Here is a 21,323-nt window from a genome sequence, read left to right on the forward strand (position 1 = left end):
AGGTGTCAGTTTCCACATGCACCAAATAAAAGGTAAATATCCTCCTTCAGCATCCAGGATTCTGATGTTTCCTTTGTGCTTTGTTTCCTGCTTTTCTTTTCTTTCTGTCTCTCTCTTTCTCTCTCTCTCTCTCTCTCTCTCTCTCTCTCTCTCTCTCTCTCTCTCTCTCTCTCTCTCTCTCTCTCTTTCTCTGCTACCTGCATACAATGAACAGATTAAGCACATTTTTTTCCAGATATTCCTGTTGGTTTACAACACTGAGAGGATCAAACATTCTTTGCACAGTCCTGTAGAGCGTGATTTATCTCCTACTGTGAAATGACTTTGAGGCAAGTAAGCAGGCAGTGCTTTCTGCTACCAGATCTCCTGTAAAGGCAATAATCCCCCTGCAAAAGCCCATGTGTGACTGAATATCCATACTTTCTACACAAGCAGGGTATATTTTTTTTCTACCAGTAGAACGGATGGATGTGTAAATCATCCACATATCCATCAGATGAGAAGCTGTCCAACGGAAGCCATCTCACTTTAGCGCCCTGGAGGGGCAGCAAAACTCTCCAAACCCACAGAGCTCCCATTAAAGGGAGTATGGAAAAAAAATAAAGAAAAAAAGGGTAGCATCTATCATTTATGATAAGCCCACATGTGCCTCACGTAGCATGCTCACTGCTTCTTTGGGCCTGCTTTTGGAAAACAAAAACAAAAACAAACAAGAAACAAAAAAAAACAAAATAAAAACAACACTAAAAAAATAGACTACAAAAATAAGTAGTAACATTCAATACTTTGATTGTCTTTTGAAAATCTATTTATTTTCTGCATATGTGGATGACCTTAGGAGATTTCAAGCGCATAAACGTTGAAGGTGCACATCTATCTTTTTTTTTCTGATTTCATCATCATCTTTTTTTGTATTTTTTTTTCTGTTGTTTTCAACATCTCAACATGAAAAATAAAAATATTGGTCCACAAAGTAGCTATAACTGTGCGGTATCAAGTGCTTTTGTACAAAAAGGGAAAAGAAAAAAACGATATTATTAATAAAATATTCATTTTAATGGCTTTACTTCATACATAAATACATGTTGAAAGAACACAGGCGCAATCCACTGGTTGGTCAGATATATCTGAATGACTTTGAGTTAACGACTGGATGTATATACACAGGAGGGCAGTTTTGGGCGCTTTTTCTTTCTTTTTTCTTTCTTTTAACGGAGCTACAAATAGGCGAGCCGGCGTCCTTTGTTCCTAACTCTCTGTCTGTACCTTCTACCCAGAACCGCTGCCAGGTATTTCTGCACGGCCATCTGCTTTCTATAGCGGCTGTAGCTGTCGGTGAAGATCCCATCTGAGTGTCTTTTGGACAGGGGCTCTGACTCTTCCTCCATGCTGTTGTCGTCACTGAAAAATAATCGGGGGGGCGGGGGGCGGGGGGGGACACAGAACGGAAGAAATGACGATAAGATTCGTTAATCAAGCAAGTTCAGCGTAAATTTGTTGTTTTTAAATTATTATTATTATCATTATTACTATGTACATAAATTGATTATCATTACGCTTTGATCAACAATTGGGCCTTTATTCTTTTGTTTTTCGTTTTTTATTTTCATTATTTTTTTTTTTTATATGTGGAAAATATAATAATACCGAATTGCGCATTTAAAGAAGCGTATCAATAATTCATTTGAATCCCAATGGATATTCTGACGCATGATTTTTCATTAGCGCTTATAGGCTTAGAACAGTTAATTCAGAAATGAATGGTGCAATCACGCCTCACTTGCATTGATTTTAGAATAAGACTCCTGTTTTTTATTACTTTCGTTTTACAAATCAGAAACACTATATGCATAATGAAGACCTCTAGAGGGTTTTATGGACAGGCAACACAAAAAAATAATAATAAACAAATAAATAAAAATCACGCACATAAAATGAGTGACGCAAGCAGCCTGAAGTTGTGTAGCGCAGAAACATAAAAAAAAAAAATTTAAAATAAAAAAACGCTGAAGAGAAATGCCCTTACCCTGCACGAACAGTCATCAGAGAATGCAGATAATGTCTCGCTGTTAACTGACCCAGGATCTCCCTCAAGGCTCTATCTAATTCTTCCTCAGCATGCCTTTCTGGTCTGAGATGATAAAACGCCAAAAAACACATAGATCATCAGAGACTTAAAGGAAAAAAAATAATAATAATGACAGAAACAATGATAAATGAAATAAAAAGAGGCGCAGACAAAAATGATTCAAGACAGCCTAAAATGTCCCCACCCATCGGCATGAGGTTCAAAAAATAATAATAGTAATAATAATACCAATTTTTAAAAAATAAAATAAAATAAACAGCATTTAAAAAATAAAAAAAAAGCCTTAACATGCTCTCCCTCCGTGATCTTCATGTTCAGCAGAATGGAAACAACAACTTGAGGCTACCCGGTATGGAAGTAAGACAGGACAAATTACACGGGGCGCTCAGTCCCAGCTGCAGTACGCGTTCAAGTGGGATTTACCTTTTTTCTGGTGGGTAGTACAGGCTGTACGCATCGTCGTTTAGAGATGGGGGGCTTCGTATAGCAAGCTGGTCGCTGTCAAAGCCCATGTCGGACAGAGAGTTGCCATCCTCATCAAACGCATCGTTTTCAAGTCTGCAACGTTCAAGGCAGGCGTCAGAAATCCGATGCAGTAAAAAAAATAAAAAAATAAAAAATGCGTGCCTCAAACCAGCAGGCACGCCTTGGGTGTTTCTGATGAAGTAAGAGAAGTATTAAAATATAACTTTTTTAATAATTACTTAAAATCACCAACATAAACCCTTGTTCCTTCGGGTAGAAAATCTGTTTTATATTCCAACTTGCTGCTGCTGATGATTTCAGAGCAGACTTCACACTCATTAATTATTAAAAAATCGAAACAATAGCTGTTGAAAAAGATCGCCTATAGGCTATAAGAGTGTGGGCGGTGGAGCCTCAGAAGAGAGTGGGGGAATAAATCAATTAAAAGACTGCTTAAAAATAGCTGCAAAAATTCTGAATCGAAGAGAACCACGCCCAAATTTAATTCTGGATATGCTTTTAGCAGGAAAGAAAAAAAGAAATAAATCTTAAATGGGAAGAGCTCTCCGATTCGTTTTGCCTCGCCTCTCCTTGGTGACGCCAGTCCATCGTCATCCCAAGGGCTATCCAGCGCACCGACTGCTCTCTCATTTTTAATAAGGGGGAGTTCTGCGAGCCGTCCCACCGGACTGATACATGGACGCAATTTCCATAGGCATTTTCCACTCAACACCTGCGTTTGTGTGCTTTGGGGAAATTATTGCACATCCATGTTATTTTTTTATTTTTTTTCCAGCTCAGCGCTCTAAAATTGCGTCTATATTTGCGCACTTGTCTGAAATAAAGACGTAGGGTTGGAACGTTGAAAAATATGCCTCTAAACACAATTTTGAAATGAATAATTTAAAGAAGTATAGCTTCAGTGAGGAAGGATTAGGACAAACCTACCTGATCTTTGGGTAACTTAGTCCTATAGGTGTGCAGAAGACGCTGTAGTGCATTAAGATTCCGTAGATGAGCAAGATTAAAGTGGCTTTACTCGAACTGGCCATGCTGTCGATGAAATGCAGACAGGAAACAGGTTACTCTCTCTGCTGAGAAATGAACGCTCTTTGTTTAAATCATTGTAACAGACGCTGGCTGCTATTGGTTTTTTATATTTATTTTAACTAAAGAAAAAAGCGAGCCATGCATGCTGCCTTGACAAAACAATTTAGGTTTTGTTTTTTTGTTTTGTTTTTTTCTTTGTGGTGAAAGTTTGAGATTCAGATTTTCCTCACAAAATTATTTGAATTAGACAGCGGGGAAAAAAAATAAAATAAAATAAATAAATAGGTGCACATACCTAGAGCAGGAAATCAGGTGTAGCGCTGTGCTGTGTAGGCTGGGATCCGGGCGCGGCTTTGTTGTTTGTGCGTGTGTGAGAGTTTGAGACACGGTGTTTCTTCCTCACAGCACTTCTTTCCTGGCTCAAGCGCCTCCGTTGGGTCTCCTTGTGTTGATCTCCCCCCCACTCTTTAGTGCAGCCCGTCTCACTTTTATAGACACAGTGAAATTGAAAGGGACGCAGCCTGGTCGCAAACAAAAAAAGACTCTGCGCTGGGTGTTCTTCTACATAGCGCTGCTCCAAACTTTTGTCCTGCGCTGCTGATTGCCGTGGATTTTTATCCGCGCATCGTAAGCCTTGGCCCCCACCTCCCTCCTCCCCCTCTTCCTCCTCCCTTCACCAAGTCACATTAAGGATGCTATGGACGTCATCAAGTCTTCCTCCCGGAATATAATGGTACAGTTCCTTCCTCATCGATGCATCCATCAGACCCCCCCCCTCCCCCCCCCCCCCATCCACAGATTGAAGTTTACTTTAAAACTTTCAGCTTTTTGCTAACGTCGGGGAACGTATGCGTAAAAAAAAAAAAAAAAAATGCACGAGTTTCTGATGTTATAACCACTTTTTCAAGGTCTACTTGATTCACGTCACAAATTAATATTTAGTTGCCACCACTGAAAGGGGATTTTTTTTTTTTTTTTTTTTTTTGCTGGTACATCTGGTGGTTTCATGTAACCATGTGGCTTTGATAGACGTGGCCTCTGGGGACCGCCGGAGCTGTCCGGTGCTGAAATGAATCGGCTCAGATTGCGACGCTTCCAGACTTCAGAGCCGCATTTTCTAATCGTTTCCAGTAATTGCTCGTTCGGTAACGAGTGTGGTGGCTTTAATGGCCACACAGCAGAAGTACAAGGTCTCTTGGATTTCTAAAATACATAAGGGACCTGAATTTAAACAGGGGCTGGTGACGCAGGATAGCGTTTTCCGATATATGACAGCCTATGTAGATTTTGTGATGATTCTATTTCTGTAAGTCACGTTTTAGTAATTGCACTATGCCATTGTGTAGTGTGGTTAAAATGCACTGTTCACATTAACAACGAAAAACGTTGAGAAAGATCTGGAGCTGTTGTTGCAAATGTATCATTTGTATCTTTACGAATACATATTTCTGAGATCTCTAAATTAGAATTTGCACTAAAAAGCTCCTTTATGGAGTAAATATGGAGATGAATTTACAGATTCCATGAAGCTGCAAAAGTGATAAACGGAGATATCTTCTGCTGCACGATTAGCCTAATGTATCGTTTCTGATACAAAAAAGCTACACTTCAAAAAAGTGTCTTGCTGGGTTTTGCTAAACGTTTCAAATAAATCGTTACGTCATAAATGTACAACACTTTGTCACCTCCTTTAAAATCAAAATTGAGTAGCAGTTTATGTCAGGTTTAAAGGATCCAACACCGACTTACTACGACATGCTTACATCATGTTTATCTTCCATTCAGAAAATTGGGGAGAGATTTCCTGAATCCTAAGCAGAGCTTATCCCAGGCCACTTCAGGCCATAAACATGTAACTTCACTACTGACCTAAAATCCCTCTGTATCATAGATGCTCAATTCATCTTATATGACCTTTACTGCACTATTGTTCTCTTTTTCTCTCAGTTTAGGTGGTTGCGCCGTGTTGAAAGGTGGCACATTAATAATAGCGTGGTTATTTTGCTCAACATTAAACATTTACATTCTTACTAGGCAGATTTACATAGAACCTTTTTTTTTTAAATATCGAGGACAACACATATTTCCTTTGCACGATTTTTCTGATGTAACACTTTTTAAAAGTGAGGAGGGGGAAAAAAACAACACATTTTCAAACATGACTTGTGTTACAGTCCTCATGCGTTTGGGGCCCCCTGTTGGTTTTGGAGCTCCAAGCAATTGCTTAGTTCCCTTATCCTACAGATTTGCACCCTTTGCTAGCTCGTTTTTAACAGCTTTCAATTATTTCAAAGTAAATAATTGAAAAACTAATACTGAAAAAAAAAATTCAAGGTAAAGGTAAAAAGTGTGACGGCATGACAAATTCATTACAACAAAAGTATTTTCCCTTTATTACACAATCTGAGCATATCTGGTATATGATTTTGGATATAACCTAAACCAGATTAGCATGCCTCCTGTTTTCACCTCTGTTTTTGGAGATTTTCTGGGCACATATCTGGAACAAAGCAAACTCATCACATCTCCTCTGGCCTATACCAACACCTTGGAATCACCAAGTATGAGCTGGAGAGCGTCCCTGGGAAAAAGGCTGCCTGGTTGTTCCTTCAGGACTTGTTAGCCCTATGATCCAATACTGGATAAATGAAAGATAATGTCTTAGTAGACCTTGAACCGTTAACATGTATTTGAGTTAAAGTTGATAAATTTATCTTGAAGGAATCTCTTGGCAGTCCATTTCTTTATCCAAAAATGACCCCCTATCTTGTATTCTTCTTTCGAATAGCTTTTATATGACAACAGCGAGATTAAGCTGTTGATTTCTCCTGGTTTCTGGTTTTGGTGTGCCTCCTCCTCCAATATATTTAAATGTCTCCCAATCTTCAAGTCTTTCTAGTAACATCCATGCCTTCCGTTAAATGACCCACTTCATTATGAGAGTTAAACCTTCCTGTTTATTGGCTTATGTAAAGGAAAGTGTTTTAGAATGCCGAGTTTAAAGGATGAATTCCTCCATTAAAACGTGACTAATCAGACAGACGCGTTTGGTTCTGAGGGGGTCGTCCTGGTCACCGATGGGGAGCCTTAGCTGATCTTTTGATTTGATTGAATCACACCTAAAGCTCACCAATAACCTGCAGAATTTGCCAGAGAGGCGCACGTCAGCGTTTTGTTTAGGCTGACGCATTATGACGAAGAGACCCAGTCACCGCCAGGAGGGGCCTGATCCACAACTTTTTTTTTTTTCTTCCTTCTTTCTTAGGACGTGACGCTGTGAAACGCCCAACTTAAAGCCCATACCGCTGAACTGGAGCTGACTACTAATATGAGGCCTGCTCGGTGCAGCAGGTGGGGATGTGGATCAGTACCCTGAGCAAACGGCGCCATCATGAGGAAAAGAAGTGAAAAATAATTTTTTAAAAACCGATGTTTTTTTGTTTTTTTTCTTTTTTGTGTGCACGTCTTTCACATTCAAACACGTTGAATGTGAGAGATGCAAGAAGGTGTGAAAGAAAGTTGACTTTAAGTCAAACCAAAATTTGCAGAATAAATAAATAAAGACTCAAAAGAGTAAATTTTACATCACAAGGAATGTCTGTTTAAACTCAACAAATGTACTTCAAAGCATATAAGCTGCCATATACAATTTTAAGATTTTTCGGTTTACAGAGATAAACCTAAAAGTATTTTGGGGGAATTTTATTTGACTTATCATCACACAGTAGTGCATAACTGCAAAAAAAGGGAAATATGTTTTTAGTGGCCTTTTTCCTTTTGCTTAGGTTACAAGTAATGTCATATGTTTACTCATGGTTAGGGTGGGAAACTTGTATCCAAAGCACTGAACATCAACCTTGTTCAGTCCACCATCTGAAAATGAAAAGATAGCACAACTTATGGCTTAGCAATAACTACCCACCTAAACTGACAGGCCAGGTAAGAAGATTATTAAAAAAAAAAAAAAAAAAAAAGCAAAGCATCTGAAAAGCCTGTGGTAGCTCTACAGGAGCTGTAGAAATCTACAGATAAAATAACTTGTTGACAAGGAAACTAATAGTCATGCGCTCCACAAATCTGGCATTAATGGAAGATAGGAATAAAAGCCATTGTTGACAAAGTCAGAGAGGACTGATAGCACAATAAAAAAAACTGCCTTTGAAATAACTTGGTGATTTGCTGCTGAACAGACTGATGAAGAACAATCTGCAGAGGAACAGGGCAGAGGGAGTGCCTTAAGTACATTTATAACAGTTTATTTTCATTAAAATTAATACATTAAAGTCAGAAGATTATCAATAACGATTAATTAATTTATTAGTTAAACTAGTTTAAAATAATAACAAAAAATTTCCTTAACATAAAATTGATTTAATATTAACCTTTCCCTGTGTCTCTCTCTCTGTGTGTGTGTGTGTGTGTGTGTGTGTGTGTGTGTGTGTGTGTGTGTGTGTTGGCACAGGTGAATTAACAGGACATTTTGCCTGTATACACGCAACACTAACGGGACATTTTGAATTAGTGGGACAGGGCCGATGTCCTCATAATTCTTGCAACGTAAAAATGATTGGAGGGGGTTTGAATGGATGCCAAAGGGTTAAATTCCAAAAATCAGGCAAAGTCCCAATAATTCACATTTACATGACATTTGTGTATAACCTGTGTATCGATATGGTGCCCCGGGTGGTAACTTTGGGTATTGCACTTGCTCATGAATAATTCACACATGTGTATTTTTTTAGACACGCTGATTGGCTAGCACATGGGAGTCCCTGTAATGAAGGTTTTTGTGGGGAAAATGTGTGTTAGATAACAATTCTCCTTAAAATATGCTACTTTATTGAATGCAAATCTGGCTAAATTAAACCACTGATTATTTTAGAGGTACTAAATCTGTAGCTTGCTGTTGGGTGATTCATTTCAGCAAAGTTAATCTTTAATCTATGGTTTTATAGTATACTGAAGGATGTAAGAGGATTAATAATATTGAGACTAAAAATGTCAGTGGCCTAATAATATGGTATTACTGACCATAGCATATTTTTGGATAGTAAATTAAATGTTGAATGATTAAAAGATAGCTGTTAATAAATATTGGGAGATTGGAAGATAATTATCACATGCAAATGTAATAGTTTAGGTGTAGGGACAAACCTTACCCAACTAAATCCTAATCTACAGTGATGCAACTCACTAGAGGTTGGAGATTTGATGAGAAAATTTTAATTTTACTAAGAAGAGACTTAGACTTGTCAGAGGTTGTGTGAACATTTCTGGATAACACCTTTTTATCCATATATACAGTGAATCTGGAAAGTATTCACAACGTTTCACTTTTTTCATGTTTGGTTGTTATAACTTTTTTCCAAATTGTATTAATCCCTTTCCTCAAGATTGATAACACAAATGTCCTATTATGACATGATGTGTGAAAAAGTGTGTGATTTTTGCAAACTAACTAAAAACAGAATTACTAACAAATTACATTTAAATACATAAGTATTCACAGCCTTTATCATGAAGCTCAAAATAGAGCTATTTTTTACTGATAATTGCAGAGATTAAGTTCTACAACTTAAATAGAGTCCACTTGTAATGAATTCTGTTAATTTGATTAGATCTGGAAAGGCACACACCTGTCTTTATAAAGTCCCAAAATGGACAATGTTTGTATGCAAACACCAAGCATGAAATCAAATACATTGCCTGTAGACCTCAGAGACAGCATTGTTTTGAGGCAAACATCTGGGGAAGGATATTAAAAATTATGTTGCTTTGAAGTCCCCAATGAGCTAAGTGGCCTCCTTCATTCATAAATGGAATCAGTTTGGAACAACTAGGGCTCTCTATAGAGCTTGTTGGTTGTCTAAATTGAGTGATCAGGAGATAAGGGCCTTAGTCAGGAAGGTAACCAATGTTCCTCTTTTGATAGAGGAGAACCAAGAATCTGACCCCTGGCTACAGAAGCTGGCTCTTGGGATGTGGAATGTCACCTCTCTGGTGGGGAAGAAGCCTGAGCAGGTGTGCAAGGTTGAGAGGTTCATCTTGAAATAGTCTGTCTTACCTGCTTATTGCCATGGAGTTGGAATTGATGATGCCATCATACACCTGCTTTATCAAACCCACTGTCATCTGGACAAAGCAGGCAGCACTTTGATGATCATGTTCTTTGATTTCTCAAGTGCATTTAACACAATTCAGCCTGATCTGCTCTGTGAGAAACTCCAGAAGACACAGGTGGAGCCCCCAACAATCAACTGGATCTATGACTACCTCACAAACAGACCACAGTTTGTGAGACTGAAGGACTGTGTGTCTAACCAGGTGGTCAGCAACACAGGAGCTCCACAGGGCACTGTACTCTCACCATTCCTTTTCACTCAGTACACGTCATGCTTCCAGCATAAGTCTGACTTCTGTCACCTATGAAACTACTCGAATGACTCTGCAGTTGGGGGATGTATCAGAGATGGACAAGAGGCTGTGGCTGGGGATGACTGAAGATGATGATCCACAAAGGGATTTTGCATAAAATCAAAAAAAATGTTTTAGACAATGCTGACCATCCCATTATTTCAAATCCGAATCTCTTCAGCCAGATGTTTCTTCAGATTGGTTGTAAAACGGACTGCTACAGGAGATCTTTCTTGGCCACAATCTATCATAACTCCTTAATTAGTTACATCAACATTTAATTTCCTTTTGAATAAGCAAACTATTTTAAATTTAATTGAATAAAGACCCAATGAGATCAAGATATACACCAGAGGTCACTAATAGGTGGACCCTGGTCTGCATCTAGACTAAAATTATGTCTTATGCAAACCCAAAACTGAACCAAAACAAAAATAGCAACCTAAAATCTTGTTGAGCACTGTCTGATTTACTGGCACAGCTTTTACAATCTAAGCAGATTTATCCCTGAAGGAACAATCTGTAAGGACTGATCCTTACACGTTCTGGCTCCAAAGGGCTACTATTCTCAAAGCTTTCACAGTTCTGAGGTAAGTAGCCCTGCAAATCTTAATTATATTTGGTTCCACACACAACTGTGAGCCAGCTTTCTCCACAATGAATATTATAAAAACCAAATATTGTTCCTGGCTCACCAATGAGCACATCCACACATGCATGAGACTGGTTCTGACATCATTCTAGCACAGGTTAAAATTCTGGCATGACAAGCAAGCACTCACTTCTGTCACTGAAAGCAAAATAAGTGATCTAAGTCTAAAAATGTTCAGTTATAAAATATGTTCATTTTTAAATTAAGTCCAGATGGTAAACAAAAATATAAATCAAGCTTTCTTCTATTAGTTTTTTTCTGAGGTCATTCACTTGTGAACATGCAGTTTTCTTGTTTTACTTAGGTTCTTCTTTTGACTTGACATCCTACTTTTACTCAGTGAATGAGAGAACATCAAACATGAGAAATCAGACATACATATTCAGCTCCCTGTTTCATGACAATAAATATTGTCAAAAAGTACTTGAATATGACAGAATCCATTCAATTTGAAAAGCAAATTAAGGCATGCAGACACTGAAAAAACTGCCCAGCTACTAAATTTTAAGTTGTATATATTTTATTTTTCTCTTCAGACCTTGGCATCATGAAATATTGCTAAGATATCATGAATTGAATACCCCTGATATACACAATTGCACATACTATATAACTTTGGTCACTATGGAAATGACACCTGTAATAATTTTGGAAATCACTTTCATAAAGGTCTACGGTAGTGGATAAATAATAAATCTATCACAAAACCTAGTGAATGATTTGTTCATCAAAGAACACCTAATTGGAGAGAGGAAAAGGGGTGGAGCTTTAACCCCTCCCCCTCTGTCATTTTCCTCCCAAGACTGATGTTGCGCTCTCTGTGAGGAATGAACAATTCTGCGCTGCAACTTGGACGGATGTGGAGAAGTATGTAGGTAAGTATTTCTTAAAGTAATTTGAACACAAGCAAGATTGGCAAAGTTTTACTGATATTTGCAATGTGACCGACATATATTTTCATGCAGCACTTCCTAATTAAGGCACCGCTAATGAGCAAAAGCTAGCTTGTGTTGAGAACAGGTGACTACTTAGAACAAGGTTTAAACATGCCATGTGTTAAATGGAATGACCATTTAAAAACAGGAATTAGAATGTTACATTTGTCTTAAAATTGAGTCAATGCCAACTAGAAACAAAAATGGCAACATGGGCTAATGGCTGCTCACTTCAGTTATGATGTTAGCATGTGCAGCTAACCTTGTTTACTGTTTTACATATTCATTTTATAAATGTTCAAGAATAATTTCATTATAGAACACAATAATTCACAGTGCATAGCTCATAATCCATATCTCTTTTTTGCAATTTATGGTGCAGTTAATGTAAAAATAAATAAATAAATATTACCAGAAGTTTTTTCATAAGAAAGTTTAAATAGCCAGATCATTCAACAGTTTTACATGGTGTGATTTAAACCTTTTTTGATGTTTTCCTTATTAACTAGTGCTTTCAAAATATTTTGTAGGCTATTTTGTTGGGTAAGTTAAACAAATATGAAAATATGAAACCAGCTGCAACTGAGGTTAAGAGAAGTGCAGTCCTATGTTAATTTCCACGATTGTTTTAAGAACACTTTTGGAGCTATTTATTCTTTATTTTCCTTATTCATTGAACTGTTTGCTGTCTACTCCTAAGGTGTGTGCTTGACACAGTCCCAGCAATGGTTATTCCTGACAAGGCACAGAATTCCTAAGACTGTGCATAGATAACCCGAAGAGTAATATTGTTTTCTATCACGAGGGCCTTGCTAAAAATACTTTGGCCAATTGGATTACCTAGCATTGCCTTAGCTCTGTATATAGTGTTAATCTATCTTGAAGTTAATATTAAATGAATCTTAATGATTCGTTTGGTGTCTTCTCCACAGGTTTCTGCTCACTGTGACAAAACTGCAGGTGAAGAACCGATGGGATCACTGTCCTTTTCTCTTGAAACACAGGTGAACAGCTGTCTGACTTGGAAATATTTGTAATTTATCTGACAGGTATTTTAGTGGACATGGGTTTTTGAGAGAGTAGACACAGTCCCAGCAATGCTTATTTCTGTCAGGGCACAGCATTATGAGGACTGTGTATAGATGACCCGAAGAGTAATATTGTTGGCAATCACTAGGACCATGCTTAAAATACTATTGCCAAACAACTTTCCTAGCTTTACCATAGCTCTTTATACAGTTTCTCTCTATAGTGTTCTAACGTAAAGACAATATTAAATTAATCTTAATGACTCAATTGCTGTCTTCTCCACAGGTTTTGGCTCACCCTGACAGAACTGTAGGTGATGAACCAATGGGATCACTATCCTCATCTCTTGAACCACAGGTGAACAGCTGTCCGACTTGGAAATCTTTGTAAATTTTCTGACAGGCATTTTAATGGACATGTGTTTCTGAGAGAGTAGACACAGTCCCAGCAATGCTTGTTCCTGTCAAGGGACAGCATTATGAGGACTGTGTATAGATGACACATAGAGTAATATTGTTGGCAATCACTAGGACCTTGCTTAAAATATTATTGCCAAACAACTTTCCTAGCTTTCCATAGCTCTATTGACAGTGTTATTCGATAGTGTTCTACCTTGGTGTTAATTTTAAATGAATCTTAATAACTCGTTTGCTGTCTTTTCCACAGGTTTCTGCTCACCCTGACAGAACTTTAGGTGATGATCCGATGGGATCACTGTCCTCATCTCTTGAACCACAGGTGAACAGCTGTCCGACTTGGAAATCTTTGTAATTTGTCTGACAGGTATTTTAGTAGACATGGGGTTTTTGAGAGTGTAGACACAGTCCCAGCAATGCTTGTTCCTGTCAAGGGACAGCATTATGAGGACTGTGTATAGATGACCCGAAGAGTAATATTGTTGGCAATCAATAGGACCTTGCTTAAAATACTATTGCCAAACAACTTTCCTAGCTTTACCATAGATCTTTATACATTGTCTCTCTATAGTGTTCTAACTTGAAGTCAATATTAAATTAATCTTAATGACTCAATTGCTGTCTTCTCCACATGTTTCTGCTCACCCTGACAGAACTGTAGGTGATGAACCAATGGGATCACTGTCCTCATCTCTTGAACCACAGGTGAACAGCTGTCCGACTTGGAAATCTTTGTAATTTGTCTGACTGGTATTTTAGTACACATGGGTTTTTGAGAGTGTAGACACAGTCCCAGCAATGTTTAATCCTTTCAGGGGAGAGCATTATGAGGACTGTGTATAGATGACCCGAAGAGTAATATTGTTGGCAATCACTAGGACCTTGCTTAAAATACTATTGCCAAACAACTTTCCTAGTTTTCCATAGCTTTATTGCCAGTGTTACTCAATAGTGTTCTACCTAGGTGTTAATTTTAAATTAATCTTAATGACTCAATTGCTGTCTTCTCCACAGGTTTCTGCTCACCCTGACAGAACTGTAGGTGATGAACCAATGGGATCACTGTCCTCATCTCTTGAACCACAGGCGAACAGCTGTCCGACTTGGAAATCTTTGTAATTTGTCTGACAGGTATTTTAGTAGACATGGGGTTTTTGAGAGTGTAGACACAGTCCCAGCAATGCTTGTTCCTGTCAAGGGACAGCATTATGAGGACTGTGTATAGATGACCCGAAGAGTAATATTGTTGGCAATCAATAGGACCTTGCTTAAAATACTATTGCCAAACAACTTTCCTAGCTTTACCATAGATCTTTATACATTGTCTCTCTATAGTGTTCTAACTTGAAGTCAATATTAAATTAATCTTAATGACTCAATTGCTGTCTTCTCCACATGTTTCTGCTCACCCTGACAGAACTGTAGGTGATGAACCAATGGGATCACTGTCCTCATCTCTTGAACCACAGGTGAACAGCTGTCCGACTTGGAAATCTTTGTAATTTGTCTGACAGGTATTTTAGTACACATGGGTTTTTGAGAGAGTAGACACAGTCCCAGCAATGCTTAATCCTTTCAGGGGAGAGCATTATGAGGACTGTGTATAGATGACCCGAAGAGTAATATTGTTGGCAATCACTAGGACCTTGCTTAAAATACTATTGCCAAACAACTTTCCTAGTTTTCTATAGCTTTATTGCCAGTGTTACTCAATAGTGTTCTACCTAGGTGTTAATTTTAAATTAATCTTAATGACTCAATTGCTGTCTTCTCCACAGGTTTCTGCTCACCCTGACAGAACTGTAGGTGATGAACCAATGGGATCACTGTCCTCATCTCTTGAACCACAGGTGAACAGCTGTCCGACTTGGAAATCTTTGTAAATTTTCTGACAGGTATTTTAGTGGACATGTGTTTCTGAGAGAGTAGACATAGTCCCAGCAATGCTTCTTCCTTTCAGGGGAGAGCATTATGAGGACTGTGTATAGATGACCCGAAGAGTAATATTGTTGGCAATCACTAGGACCTTGCTTAAAATACTATTGCCAAACAACTTTCCTAGTTTTCTATAGCTTTATTGCCAGTGTTACTCAATAGTGTTCTACCTAGGTGTTAATTTTAAATTAATCTTAATGACTCAATTGCTGTCTTCTCCACAGGTTTCTGCTCACCCTGACAGAACTGTAGGTGATGAACCAATGGGATCACTGTCCTCATCTCTTGAACCACAGGTGAACAGCTGTCCGACTTGGAAATCTTTGTAAATTTTCTGACAGGTATTTTAGTGGACATGTGTTTCTGAGAGAGTAGACATAGTCCCAGCAATGCTTCTTCCTGTCAAGGGACAGCATTATGAGGACTGTGTATAGATGACCCATAGAGTAATATTGTTGGCAATCACTAGGACCTTGCTTAAAATACTATTGCCAAACAACTTTCCTAGCTTTCCATAGCTCTATTGACAGTGTTATTCGATAGTGTTCTACCTTGGTGTTAATTTTAAATGAATCTTAATGACTCGTTTGCTGTCTTCTCCACAGTTTTCTGCTCACCCTGACAAAACTGTAGATGAACAACCGATGGGATCACTATCCTTGTTTCATGAACCACAGGTGAACAGCTGTCCGACTTGGAAATCTTTGTAATTTGTCTGACAGGTATTTTAGTGGACATGGGTTTTTGAGAGAGTAGACACAGTCCCAGTAATGTTTATTCCTGTCAGGGGACAGCATAATGAGGACTGTGTATAGATGACCCATAGAGTAATATTGTTGTCAATCAATAGGACCTTGCTTAAAATACTTTTGCCAAACAACTTGCCTAGCTTTACATTAGCTCTTCATACAGTGTCTCTCTATAGTGTTCTAACTTGAAGTCAATATTAAATTAATCTGAATGACTCGTTTGCTGTCTTCTCCACAGGTTTCTGCTCATCCTAACAAAACTGTCGGTGAAGAACCAATGGGATCACTATCCTCGTCTCTTGAACCACAGGTGAACAGCTGTCTGACTTGGAAATCTTTGTAATTTGTCTGACAGGTATTTTAGTGGACATGGATTTTTGAGAGAGTAGACACAGTCCCAGCAATGCTTGTTCCTGTCAGGGGACAGCATAATGAGGACTGTGTATAGCTGACCCGAAGAGTAATATTGTTGGCAATCACTAGCACCTTGCTTAAAATGCTATTGCCAAACAACTTATCTAGCTTTCCCATAGCTCTATATGCAGTGTTATAATAGTGTTCTACCTTGGTGTAAATTTTAAATGAATCTTGATGACTCGTTTCCTGTCTTCCCCACAGGTTTCTGCTCATCCTGACAAAACTGTAGGTGAAGAACCGTTGGGATCACTATCCTCGCCTCTTGAACCACAGGTGAACAGCTGTCTGACTTGGAAATCTTTGTCAATTTTCTGACAGGTATTTTAGTGGACATGGGTTTTTGAAAGTGTAGACACAGTCCCAGCAATGCTTGTTCCTGTCAGGGGACAGCATTATGAGGACTGTGTATAGCTGACCCGAAGAGTAATATTGTTGGCAATCACTAGCACCTTGCTTAAAATGCTATTGCCAAACAACTTATCTAGCTTTCCCATAGCTCTATATACAGTGTTACTCAATAGTGTTCTACCTTGGTGTTAATTTTAAATGAATCTTGATGACTTGTTTGCTGTCTTTTCCACAGGTTTCTGCTCACCCTGACAGAACTGTAGGTGATGATCCGATGGGATCACTGTCCTCATCTCTTGAACCACAGGTGAACAGCTGTCCGACTTGGAAATCTTTGTAAATTTTCTGACAGGCATTTTAGTGGACATGTGTTTCTGAGAGAGTAGACACAGTCCCAGCAATGCTTAATCCTTTCAGGGGAGAGCATTATGAGGACTGTGTATAGATGACCCGAAGAGTAATATTGTTGGCAATCACTAGGACCTTGCTTAAAATACTATTGCCAAACAACTTGCCTAGCTTTACATTAGCTCTTTATACAGTGTCTCTCTATAGTGTTCTAACTTGAAGTCAATATTATATTAATCTTAATGACTCGTTTGCCGTCTTCTCCACAGGTTTCTGCTCATCCTAACAAAACTGTCGGTGAAGAACCAATGGGATCACTATCCTCGTCTCTTGAACCACAGGTGAACAGCTGTCTGACTTGGAAATCTTTGTAATTTGTCTGACAGGTATTTTAGTGGACATGGGTTTTTGAAAGTGTAGACACAGTCCCAGCAATGCTTGTTCCTGTCAGGGGACAGCGTAATGAGGACTGTGTATAGCTGACCCGAAGAGTAATATTGTTGGCAATCAATAGCACCTTGCTTAAAATGCTATTACCAAACAACTTATCTAGCTTTCCCATAGCTCTATATACAGCGTTACTCAATAGTGTTCTACCTTGGTGTTAATTTTAAATGAATCTTGATGACTCGTTTGCTGTCTTTTCCACAGGTTTCTGCTCACCCTGACAAAACTGTAGGTGATGATCCAATGGGATCACTGTCCTCATCTCTTGAACCACAGGTGAACAGCTGTCTGACTTTGAAATCTTTGTAATTTGTCTGACAGGTATTTTAGTGGACATGGGTTTTTGAAAGTGTAGACACAGTCCCAGCAATGCTTGTTCCTGTCAGGGGACAGCATAATGAGGACTGTGTATAGCTGACCCGAAGAGTAATATTGTTGGCAATCACTAGCACCTTGCTTAAAATGCTATTGCCAAACAACTTATCTAGCTTTCCCATAGCTCTATATACAGTGTTACTCAATAGTGTTCAGTAACAGACTCCTACATATGATTTATATTTTAAAAAGTAAAATTGTCTCTCTTGTTTGTAGATTATCCTGAAAAGGACCATCCTCAGAGAAATCTAAAACGTCCCTGGTCTCCTACAGAAATTGCAGCAGTGTTGAAACATTTTCAGAAATACATTGACACTGGGAAGCTGGCAAGTTTTGTTGAAATTCAACAGTGACAACAGACAGAACATCCTGCTTTAATAAACCGCTCAATTCAGAACATAAGAAACTTTGTTAGAAATTGTGGTGTGTCCAAAAGAAAAAGTAAAAATGTCAGATAAATCTTGAGCCAAGATGTTCTAAACAAAATCTTAAGAACTTTCAAGCATTCTGTTGTTTTAGAAAATAAAAACCCAGAAGTTCAACTCTTAGGTGAGTATAAACGGCTCATTGTATTAGAGAGTATGTACTGTTAAAAGTAACATTTAAAGGAAAAGGTGTTTTGTTTTTAACCTTTACCTTTTTTTCGTTTTGTTTGCTTGTTTATTTTTGGAGTAGTTTTCTATAATGTGCTCTGATTTCTAAGTTGGTCCAAGATGGATGTTGAAGAGACTCAACAAAACTTGAACTCTTAATCATTTTCAAAGTAATTCAGAGAATTGATTTTCAGGTTGTTGAAAAAGGCAAAATTGTTCTAGTAATATGTTTTCTTAAAGGTATCACAATTAATTTTTTGTTTTCTTTTGTTAAGTTGGGCTTCACCTTTAGTTGAAATGAGGCACAATGCTTTGTAGAGCATTGTACCTTAATTTGAAAGGGCTTCAGGATTAATATTTGAGTAGAATAGTATTCTTAAAACCTGCTTCAAAGAGAGATTTGTTTGCTTCTCAATCTGTTTAAGTAAGATTTTTGTTTTGTTTGGGTCATGTGTATTGTGTGGTATCTAGAAGAACTTGGGTTTAACTTCATTATTGACTAAAGTCAAACTGTTTTGAAAAACTAAGCTTGATAGGATCCTGTGTTTTGGTTTGCTCCAAAAATAAAAATTGCAAAAGACAATGTCGTTTGTTTATTCCATAATACATTTTAATTTGTATAGGTCTAAACATTACCCTATAGGTAATGAACAAGCACTATATTGCTGACCATATTTCTATTTGATTATTATTTTTTTCATATTTTGACTGAGATTTTTGTAGTCCGTGCCTGTGTTCATGACAAATGAACACTACCATTATTGCAGGGTGTGAATTAATCCATTTGATGCTCATTTGGGTACTTTAGTATGTTTTAGTGACATTCTTTGAAGTCTCATTTTAAATGTCCTTGCAATTCTCATTGGTACTTATAATGTATTGTTATGCAGGGGGTGTGGCTTATTTATCTAATTACCGATGTCCTGTTAATGTTGCATAAAGTCAGGTCATTATATTTAGAGTTGTGTAGTGTGTAAACACAATTTTAACTGAGATCTTTGTTGAGTGGCTCATTAAAGATTTTTTGACATATTCAGCCGGTCTGTAGAGCAAGTGGAAAGGGGTGCTCCCATAATTCACCACTGTGACTGGTTCGGAAAAATTGTCCTTACAATTCACCGGGACCTGTATAGGTGTGTGTGTGTGTGTGTGTGTGTGTGTGTGTGTGTGTGTGTGTGTGTGTGTGTGCGTGCGTGCGTTTGTGTGTGTGATGTTGTAATATCTCTAGTAAGACACAATTCGCATGCTGTCCACTCAGCGTCAGTAGAGGTCAGCAAATCCTTTCTATAAACCTTTAAAAATTCAGTAGAAAGTCTTTAATCTGAAAACATGTGACCCTCTGAGTAATTTTTTAAGTTGCAATTTCAATATTACATTTTTTCCTCAAAATATTTTCCCTCCATCACACTTTCTGTATAGTGCACAGATAATCGGAATCAAATGGATTCAAAGCAGTGTGAAAAATAAACGAGAATACGATTTTCTAGAAGCATAATGAGACTTTGCAGAGCTCCACTGTCAGAGCCTCAGGCAGTAGATCTAAAATCATAGATGTAGCTGTAGGGGGCACCAAACACCTTTACACTGTAATTGAGTTCAAAGGTTAAACACAGATCTACAACAGTTCAGTTTCATTTTAATTAAAAATTCTGGCAATGAAGAGATATTTGCTCTATATTTTGTTAGGGTGTATAAATGTCATGTGTAGTATTAATGCAGCTCAGAGACTGACCGGATTTTTTTCACTCTATTGTAATACACAGGGACGTCGGCCATATTGGATACACATTGAGCAGGATTCGCTGTGAACTTCAAGTGCTGTCGGAAATAACACAACAGGAAACTAATTTCAATTAAAAAAAAAAAAAATAAATAAATAATATATATATATATATATATATATATATATATATATATATATATATATATATATATATATATATATATATATATATATATATATATATATATATATAGCACAAAAAAGAAAAAACAAATGGAAAAAATATCAAGACACAATTCTCCAAATGTAGTTTGTGAAATAAAGTTTGTTTTACAACCTAGTTTAGCTTTAGGACAAACTGTTTTATAACCGCACAAAACAGTAACATATTTTCTATTATTATGGAGAATACTGTCAAAAAACAATACATTTGGTGTGATAAAACTAGCTTAATAGAACAAGTATGTTCATTTTGTTGCAGATCAATTAATATCTTATTAAACATCTACAATTAACTACATCACTAATTAACATGAGATTATACATAAAAGTTCCATTTAAAAAATATTATGAAATAACTGATAAAAGCAAAACAGGAAAGCAGATTACTTGAGCAGGAGAAATTCTGCTTAAGTAATCTGCCTTTTGGAAAGTTTATATCGTGCTGACACCTTTGTAAGAACCAGTTGTTCATGTTTTATATAAATAGGTTAAAAATGAGTTGCTTCAAAACATTTTTCAGGTAGAAATATTACAATCTATTGCTAATCACCTGTGTAAACCCATCACTGCAAGTGTAAAGCTCCTTTAGGATATTCTCCTTTACCTTAGAAGAGAATAGAAATAACAATTTGTTGGTAAACATTTTTTCTTTTTAATTAACGTTGAAGAGATTAGAAGAGAACATATGAACATATTAATTTAATTTAGCCTTTTTTGACAGCTATATTTCTCACTCATCATCTACTGAACTAATCATTATTCAGGAGAAGTGCACTTTATTTGTTCTTTATGGAAATAAATGTTGTAAAGGTTGCTCGTTTTTGGTGTAAATCCGAAATATAGAATAATATCAAAGGATACAATTAGAACAGAATAGAAAACCCCATCTGTGAAAATGAGCATAAATGTGGAGCGCCAGTCAGTTCAATTCTCTGTCATTGTTTCTATTTAGTTGGATTTCTTACAGTAAAATACGTAATTTTCACTACTTCGGCTGGAAATGCTCGGTTCAGAACGACAGCAGCCACTGAAGGGCCTTAGCATTTATTATTTTTATATTTATTTTAGAACTGCGACAACATATCTCCCACGCTTCAAAAAGTTAGCCTCTAAACC

General features: G+C 37.4%; 3 protein-coding genes across 4 annotated transcripts in view; 1 reads left to right on the top strand and 2 right to left on the bottom strand.

The window, feature by feature from the left end:
- clul1 (clusterin-like 1 (retinal)) overlaps positions 1 to 21,323 on the bottom strand; it is a 198,717-nt gene that overhangs the window by 143,980 nt on the left and 33,414 nt on the right. The gene's annotated exons all lie outside the window — the stretch shown is intronic.
- adcyap1b (adenylate cyclase activating polypeptide 1b) lies at positions 150 to 4,210 on the bottom strand. Of its 2 annotated transcripts, XM_081598380.1 has the most exons (5): positions 3,900 to 4,210; positions 3,503 to 3,607; positions 2,513 to 2,647; positions 2,027 to 2,131; positions 150 to 1,401 (listed from the first exon to the last, which is right to left on the bottom strand). In XM_081598380.1, exons 2-5 carry the CDS (start codon positions 3,604 to 3,606, stop codon positions 1,218 to 1,220), a joined length of 528 nt encoding a protein of 175 aa, XP_081454506.1. In that variant the 5' UTR covers position 3,607; positions 3,900 to 4,210; the 3' UTR covers positions 150 to 1,217. The 2 variants fall into 2 exon arrangements, with proteins under 2 accessions (XP_081454506.1, XP_081454507.1); XM_081598381.1 differs by lacking the exon at positions 2,027 to 2,131 and having other exon boundaries at positions 3,900 to 4,208.
- Positions 14,994 to 16,839, top strand: LOC145547968 (uncharacterized). The gene is made up of 5 exons (XM_081598236.1): positions 14,994 to 15,032; positions 15,210 to 15,281; positions 15,591 to 15,662; positions 15,973 to 16,044; positions 16,735 to 16,839. The coding sequence occupies exons 1-5, from the start codon at positions 14,994 to 14,996 to the stop codon at positions 16,837 to 16,839; spliced, it is 360 nt and encodes a 119-aa protein (XP_081454362.1).

This window comes from Poecilia reticulata, chromosome 17 (genome assembly GCF_904066995.2).
Source record: "Poecilia reticulata chromosome 17, P_reticulata-male-v2, whole genome shotgun sequence".
In the NCBI taxonomy this organism is placed as follows: Eukaryota; Metazoa; Chordata; class Actinopteri; order Cyprinodontiformes; family Poeciliidae; genus Poecilia; species Poecilia reticulata.

What these genes read in the sequence shown, in the direction of transcription:
- LOC145547968 (XM_081598236.1), top strand. Translation starts at nt 14,994, where the DNA reads ATGCTTCTTCCTTTCAGGGGAGAGCATTATGAGGACTGT. An exon ending in GAGAGCATTATGAGGACTGT is followed by an intron (nt 15,033 to 15,209) that starts GTATAGATGACC and finishes TCTTCTCCACAG; the next exon opens with GTTTCTGCTCACCCTGACAG. An exon ending in CCTTGTTTCATGAACCACAG is followed by an intron (nt 15,663 to 15,972) that starts GTGAACAGCTGT and finishes TCTTCTCCACAG; the next exon opens with GTTTCTGCTCATCCTAACAA.
- adcyap1b (XM_081598380.1), bottom strand. Translation starts at nt 3,606, where the DNA reads ATGGCCAGTTCGAGTAAAGCCACTTTAATCTTGCTCATCTACGGAATC. An exon ending in CTAAGTTACCCAAAGATCAG is followed by an intron (nt 2,648 to 3,502) that starts GTAGGTTTGTCC and finishes TGAACGTTGCAG; the next exon opens with ACTTGAAAACGATGCGTTTG. An exon ending in CTGATGACTGTTCGTGCAGG is followed by an intron (nt 1,402 to 2,026) that starts GTAAGGGCATTT and finishes ATTATTTTTCAG; the next exon opens with TGACGACAACAGCATGGAGG.